Below are 8414 nucleotides of genomic sequence, written 5' to 3' on the forward strand. Positions count from 1 at the left end.
TCGAATGCACCTTAGGAGGAGTCTGGAGTTGTGTCTCCCAGGACTCAAAGATTATTTACTTGCAATTAAACAGGCTATACAATGTACATTCTGTTTGCTCTTGTCCATTCAGCACATCTTCAATGTGGAAAGCCATCACGCTCCTGATGATAATCACAGCCACATTAAACCTAAAGACCACTGCGGCATGAAGAGCCATGCAGGACTCCTGTATGCAGCAAAATAGATTAACTTACAGACATTTACATTATATATGGATACTTAAGTTAGTCTTGAAGATAATGTGTTACTCACATGAAACACTTCATCAGTTTTATTAAACAATAAGAAATCTATGACATCATAATAGGTTGATGCAGCAAGTAGTTGATGAGTGGCAATAATACATAAATGCATGCAAACCTTGTACATCCCTATTTAGTGCCACTTAGTCTGTCTCTAAGTATGGAGAAATTGTGTATATATATATATATATATATATATATATATATATATATATATATATATATATATATATATATATATATATATATACACAATTGTGTGTGTGTGTGTGTGTGTGTGGTTTTCCACCCATATATATATATATATATATATATATATATATATATATATATATATATATATATATATATATAGACACACACAAAATTATTTAGAGATTAAAAACATGGCAGATGAACACTCCCTTGTGGACTTGTCTTTATTAGACAAATTATTTAAATAAATCTTTCCTAGGATTAGAAATACAGGAAATCTAGATGATCTGAATGAAAAGCTTGACAATATGATCTAATTGACGTGGCTGTGAAATTTTGCTTAAGATAAAAAACATTCATATGTTGTTTAAAACTGAAACCATATAAATGTCTAGACTTTTTTGCATGCTGTACGATTACGGTAATTGTTCCAGCATTACTATGCCTCTGCATAAAACAAGCTCAATGAACACATCAAAGCTCTAATCTCAACTCCACTGAACACATTTGGGATAAACTGGAATGGCAGCTGCACACAGACAACAGTCCCTGGCCTTTCTAATGTTCTTATGATTGAATGAGTACAAACCCTGACAGCTAGTCTTCAGAATCTAGTGAGAAGTCTTCTCAGAAAGGTGAAGGTTATTATAACAAAATCTGGATTGGGGTGTTCAACAAGCACAAATGGATGTTATAGGTCAGCTGTCCATATACCTTTTATAATGTATTAAAACATATAGCATTCTGATTGTTCCATTTCTTCATTCTGCCTCTTGTCCTTAGGTAACTACTCGAGAAATCCCTATGGAGGAATGACCAATGCTAACTGTGGTGGTCTGGGCTCTGGCATGAATAACAGCCTGGGCATGAACTCCAGCAGTCCTATGCATGGACAAGGACCAGGGCAGCCCATGTCTATGGGCCGTGCTTCAGGAGCCCCTGGTAATCGAGTCTATCTGGGTGGTGGGAACAGCATGGCACCCACCTCTCCCAACATGCCACAGTCTGCTGGTCCAGGGATGGGGCCTCCTGCAGGAAATGTGAATCGTAAGGCTGTGGATGGTCCGATGGCAACAATGCATCCAACAGGAAACTCTGCACAGGCGAGGTGAGACTGTTACAATTGCATGTTTATAATTTTAATACAAATAATTTAGGGTTAAAGTGACAAAGAAAACATTCATTTTATAAGACATCAATTTTAAATGTTGAATAGATTTTTTGTTGATCATTTTAATAAGTTTATAAGTTTATGCAGATGCTTGGAAGTGCCAAGAAGATTTCAATGCTTAAGATTTGCTTAATTTAAAATAAAATGCTATATAATGCTCGTTTTCAGTTTTACAGAATAAAGAAACAAAATGATTTTCAGAACCAAAATGACTTTTTTATGTATGTCATGTATAAGTGAGTAGTTCCAGTATGAACACTCTATGAATCCAGTATTATTATTTTTATTTATCCTTTTAACTGTTTATGTTTTGTCTACTGATGTTGTGTCTGGAAAATACTGCCTTGTTTGTCTTGCTTATGAAAAAGTTTAGTCATATTGTGACTATTGTGGTTAAATATAGCTTTTCATTTAATACAGTGTAAATAAAAACACTTGGTATAAAAATATTCAAAATGAGGGAAAAGCCTAAGTAATCGGTATAATGCCAGGATGAGCACCGCCGTTATTCAAGTGCTTAGCTCTTATGCATATGCTGGAATTATGGTGGAAGTGATGAAATCACACTTTTTACCATTTAAAATTAAATAAAATATTTTATTAATTTCATTGCAATTGGGAAAGTTGGAATCCAGACTCTGGCTGATTGCTGCATGTATACCATCTGCACTATCGTAGCAACTCAGGAGAACCCATAATGATCATTCTGACATTTTTGCCCATTAATTTTTCACACTGTAAAGCTATTCATAACTCTGTCAGATAAAGTCATTGTGGTCAGTGTTTTGAACATGCACAGCACTATTATCATAATGCTTTTACAGGAGTGAAAGGAGAGCCATCATCTTTCTAGCGTGGTAATAATGACAAATTAAGTGCTGTCCAAGCATTGTTAACAGGCGCCTTTGTGGAGCACTCTGGTCAATACATCACAGGCCATTTGGCATTTGGAGGAGAAGTTTGTGTTGACACTCTGGTGATTAATGGGAGATATGAGTCCGTGTTGCAGCCTGTGTGTAAATGCTAAGAAAACCATTAAGAGAAGGCTTCACTGCCAATAAGAAGTGGCATGACATGATGGCTACTGCTGGGTGCAATCAGACAGGCTGTCACTCCCGTCTCTCTTTGTCTCGCCGGTGTCTACGTACACACACAGAGAAAATATACGCCGCAAGCAGCATCCACGCTGCACATCTTATCATACCCATCTTTTTTGGGTGACCTCTAATGCTGTGCTTTCGGGTTTCCCGCCGTGAGCACTAGCGAAAGATTCTGACAGGTGTGCATACGGGTTTAGAGGAAACGCTGGATTGAGGTACACTTTGTTTGGATCGCTTCTGCAAATCGGAGCTTTTATAGAGATACAGTAGCCTTTTAGTGGGTCTGAAGCAGACGGCAGCTGCTCTCATGCCTTACTGTTTTTGTTGCCTCGTGGGTCAGTGTCTGAAATGGTAATGCCTTTGAATAATGCTATTGTACCTGTAAACAAACTGTTTGGGGGAAAAAAAGGTAACAAATGGATAAAGCAACTGTAATTGGACCAAATGCACAAAAGGATTTACATTGGCATACAGGGCTACAATAATACTAATCGCTAAAAAAAATTAAATAAATAAATAAATAAAATAGTTGAATGTATTTTACAGTAAATACAAAAAAAAAGATTTTCAATAAAATGTAAAAAAAGGTTTAAGATACAGAATATTATATTATATTATAATTTATTAAATTACATTATCTGTACATGTTTATGAGTGCCTATTAGTGTATGTATATGCTAGACCTTTCTTTGTTCTTTATCTTTTCACAATGTTAGAAATAGAATGTAAAATGTAGAATAGTGTAGAATAGTGTAGAATAGTGTAGAATAGTGAAAAATCCTTCATAAATGGGTTAAATGTCTCAGGTGCACATAGCATTTCAGAATTGACCCCATGCCTTTCTCCATGTGAGTACTGTCTGAGCGGGCAGCAAGATTTCCGTAAGCATTTGTTTATGCTTGGCTGAAGCCTAAAGGTGGGTTTTATGCCTTTCTTTTTGTTACTAAATATTCATATTGTTTCTCATGGGATACTGTAATTTAATTGTGCTGATTTAGTGCAGAAAGTCTTGAGGAAATATTACACAATGCATATTAATCAATAACACAACCACTAGTGTCTGTGTACCCGGGCTTCAGCTGCATTGGGTTTCTTATCTAATGCTGTTGATGTGATTACAGCTTCTCCTTGAATAAGAGGGCATCTTTGAATGTAAAATAGAGTTTAACGTGTGTGTGTGTGTGTGTGTGTGTGTGTGTGTGTGTGTGTGTGTGTGTGTATATGGTTTTCTACCCATTCTGGTGCTCAGACTTTGAGAAGTCTTAGTTGTAAAAACAGTTTAGTGGCTTCGGACTAATCGTATTTGAGGTTAGGGAAGGAAGTACGTACCAAAATTAAATTTGTAATGTTGAAATTTCTGTAGTAACAACTACATGAAAATTGACATAATGATGGATTTTGTAAGGATTTTATATATATATATATATATATATAAAACAGGATTTGTGAATGTCTGATGTAATGGTGTTCCATTAGGTTTTAACAATAGAGAATTACTGAGCTATGTTTATAGCCATGGTAACCGACTGCATTTGACAACATGAACTCTCTGATCTGTGGATGTTAATTGTAAGTAAATGAAATGTATATATTAATGGTTACAAATAAATATAAAAAAGGTCAGTCTGTGTTTAAAGTTATAGCTAATGCAACAGAAGACATTTTCTGAGTTCAAATCACAACTATTCAACAGCGATTGGTTATTGCTTGTTCTTATTGGTATGGGATTAGCATGCACTCTCCCCCACGGCCTTCAATGAGCTCACGTACGGTATGTGGAAGGGGGCAGATAGCTAGTATGCTGCAAAATGCTGCAGTATTAGCAGCAGCAGTTTAAAAAGATGTGTGGTTCATTTGTCATGTAAGCTAATAAAAAACTCGCATTTTATCCAAGGTGTATTCCTACCTCATAAACAGTGTTCCTGAGATGGCTTTCAGATCTGCATTGACTCTGACCATGACAAAGTCCCTGAAGATGAATGATTGATGACTAAAAGTGGCTCAAACATTCAGCAAAATGTCTCTAGTCCCACATGAATTTACAGCTTTTGTTATCCTGGGCAGCAAACAAGATGAAATACATCTTACTGCCTCTCAGTCATTACAGTAGACCCTTTTACAAGTGTAAGTTCATGTAGCAGTGGATATGTCTCAAAGTCACACTTGCAGTCAGAAGGCGTCCTCTTCTGCAGTGAGAGAAGGACTGCAGCAGGGGAACCTGGCATTTCTAAATGAGTTCAGGAGCTATGAGCAACTCATAATTCTCATAGAGTGATGAAAACCACCTCTGGGAGAAAACTGACGACGGCAATCCTTTAAAAAAGAGAGGGGCTGAACCAAATCAAAGGAAATGGGAAAAGCAAAAAAAAAAAAAGAGAGAGAGGAAAAAAAAAATGACTCACAGGCAAATCCTTACCAAATAATTCATTTCTGACCTCCTTAGTAAGTAAATTTGCTAAATAAATAAGACCTGCTTGGATGTCAGGAATCCAATGTGGCCCCCAGCGATGTGGCTCGTAGCCTTGGCACGCAGCGTTGGCTTTAATAAATGGTGAGAATGAACGATTTTGCCTCCTGTTTGATGTGAAGATTTCTCAAGGATTTAATATGTTAAAAAGTGTCCTTTCATTTTGTATTTTACTCTGGGTCTCTCTCTCTCTCTCTCTCTCTCTCTCTCTCTCGCTCTCGCTCTCTTCCCCCCTCTTTTTTTTTTGGTCGAGTCAGGCTCCAGCCGTGCCTGCCTTTTGCCTTGAGAGCAAATTGAATCCATATATAATTCATAACCTCCGCCAGCCTGCTCTCCCATTTCCCTCTCCATGCGTTTCCCTCCTCTCTTTTACAGGATCAGCTCTTTGGGACTGATGTGTCATGTCTCCATGTCTTATGACACCCATAATGAACATTGTTGTGGGTATATCTGGAGCAATTTTGAGGATTTGGCAAAAAATCGAAAGTACTACTTTCTCACATTTTCCAGTGCAACTGATTAGCTGAGGCAGTCATGTCTGACAGTTGCGTCTTCGATTTTGATTTAGCCAAAATAGTATTTTTGCATTATGCATTTTATATGTATTTCTTTTTACAATACACATATTCACATTTTGTCAATTGATAGGTGCTGTGAATCTGTATGCAGTTTAGTGGTCTCTAGAGCTAGAGGTCATTTTAAGTATAGGGGTATAACGATACAGAATTCAATTTGATTCTGCAAATATTTAGAGCAAATTTCAAATGCTGAAAAATTTGAACTAAATAAAAACTAAATGTACAATACCATTTACTACAGGTTTACTATATCTTAATTAAATACAATAATCAAAGCCTCAGACCCAGAGAAAATGACTGACTGAAACACAATGAGCTCTGCTGCAGCACCGGAGGTGTCGTTTTAACTGGAAATAGTTTGTTCAGCCGAAACACTTGATTTTCACTTAATGGTTTTAGGGCACTCTGGATTGCAGTGGTGAGGTTGGTGACATTTAAAAGCTATTGAAAAGCCCCATTTAAAGTATTATATCAAATATAGTTGTGTAATTTGATAAACCTATAATGCATCTTAGGTTTTGGGATCCAGAGCTACACTATGTAGACAAAGGTTTGTGGACGCCCGAGAAATCATAAGATTTAAATGTTATCTATAAGCATCCCATTTCCACATTTAGTCCCTATTTGCTGTTACAATAACCTTCACTCTTCTGGGAAGATCTTCCACTAGATTTTGGAGTGTGCTTATAGAGATTTGTGCTCATTCAGTCACAAGGGCATTAGTAAAGTCAGGTACTGATGTAGGGTGAGGAGGCCTGGGGTGCAGTCAGAGCTCCAATTCATCCCATTGGTGCAGGCCCCTAAATATCTTCTACTTCAATGCATGTAAACCATATTGTCATTGAGCTCACTTTGTGCACAGGGGCATTGTCGTGCTGGAACAGGTTAGAGTCTCCTGGTTCAAGTGAAGGGAAGCTGCAGTGCTTCCATATCCAAAGACATCCTATTCAATTATAGGATATTATTCAAATAATAGTTTGTGGAAGAACTACATATAGCGGTCAGGTGTCAGCTGCCCCAATACTCTTTGTCTATAGTGTTTTTCTTTTTCTTTTTTTTAGCTCTATGGGCTAAGCAGATTGGGACCTCTGGTGTTCAAACTGTGCAATTGCATTAAGTGCAAAGGGTATATAATGCTGATATTTAATGAATCTGCAATTTGAAAGTGGGATATTTCTTACCATCGGTATGTTTTCCAAAAATAGGAAGTCATCAGGACCGAGTATTGTACTTTGTTCTTTTTATTTTTTTTTTTATATTATTATAATTAACTACATTAGAAAACAATTAGAAGCTTGTGAGAAAATAACAGATAAGAGCGATACAGGGAATTATCTGCTCTCATGGATGTTCTGGAATAATTAAACATACCAGTAAACAGATAGAAAGTAAAACAAAACTGATGTTCTTTAATTAATAAAAAGAAGAAATTACAATAAAGTACCCAATAAAGTATTGGGACACTTAATCTTTCCAGCCATATCTGGTTCTTTCCCAAACTGTTTCCACCAAATTGTACTAGAAGCCTTCGGATGCTGTAGCATTACATTTTCTCTTCACATGACAATGCCCTTGTGGACAAAGCCAGCTTCATGAAGATGTAATTTACATGGGTTGGAGTGGAAGATCTTGATTGGCCTGCTATAGAGCTCTGACCTTAACCTTACTGAACATCTTTCAGATGAATTGGATCTTACATAATAACCTGACTTTACTAAAACCCTTGTGACTGAATGAGCACAGATCTCCCCAAGCACACTCCAGAATCTAGTACAACATCTTCCCAAGGGAGCGGAGGATATTATAACAGCAAAAGAGTACAAAATGTGATTATGGGATGTTTAAAAAGCACATACGAATATCAAAGTCAGGTGTCCACAAACTTTTGTCCATATTGTGTATACTGTATTAGTTATATTTCCTCACAAGCAATGCTGTAAATGATATTAGCATCCATTCTTGGTCAACCTGTCTATATATAAAGCAGTAGAGAAGTGTTCGACTCTCTCGTTCTCGTTCTGGTAGTGAAGATGGCTCGTACGGGTTTTGCTGCAGTGCGAGTGGTGAGTTTCTGCGAGACGTGCTGCTTTGTTTACCAGTGTTTTCTCCCACCACCGATCACTCTCAGGCAGCCAGAAAGTGACAGTAGCGAGCGGAGAGAGAGGCGGCGTGTCACCTCCATCCCCCGCCAGCACTCCACCGCCTTCACCACTCTGCCTCTGCCAGGACAGCGGGGCTGATTTTTAATGCCGTGCTGCCTGAGAGCAAAATAAATGCACTGCGCTGTTTTTGATGGTGCCCCGTGCATATATTAAGTATGATTAAACAACACACTTTCCCTCCATCAAGTGTTTTAATGGCTTTTTTGATGACATGAATTAGTAATAATGGCGGGTGTGGCGCAGCGCCGGAGAGGCGCTTGTTTTCGTGTCTTCGTGTTTATTGCATTATCCACACGGGAGCCGCGGTTTATGATGTAAAGGAGTAAAAGGCGACGTGAAAGTCTTTTTTTTTTTTTTTTTTCGCGCACTTTTGTTGAAATGAGCGATTGAGGCAGGAGGTTTGATCCGGACGGATGAAAGTGCTTCGTTTTGCCATCTCGCTTACACCGAAAATCAA

The 8414-nt window shown here is 37.7% G+C and overlaps 1 protein-coding gene across 1 annotated transcript in view; it reads left to right on the forward strand.

Moving 5' to 3' along the window:
• Nucleotides 1–8414, forward strand: part of LOC124390282 (AT-rich interactive domain-containing protein 1B-like) — a 220335-nt gene that overhangs the window by 181769 nt on the left and 30152 nt on the right. The window contains exon 8 of the mRNA XM_046856120.1: nt 1263–1587. Within this exon, the coding sequence (XP_046712076.1) occupies nt 1263–1587 (325 nt within the window). The remainder of the gene's footprint in view (nt 1–1262; nt 1588–8414) is intronic.

The sequence above is a fragment of the Silurus meridionalis genome, chromosome 8 (genome assembly GCF_014805685.1).
Source record: "Silurus meridionalis isolate SWU-2019-XX chromosome 8, ASM1480568v1, whole genome shotgun sequence".
Taxonomy (NCBI): domain Eukaryota; kingdom Metazoa; phylum Chordata; class Actinopteri; order Siluriformes; family Siluridae; genus Silurus; species Silurus meridionalis.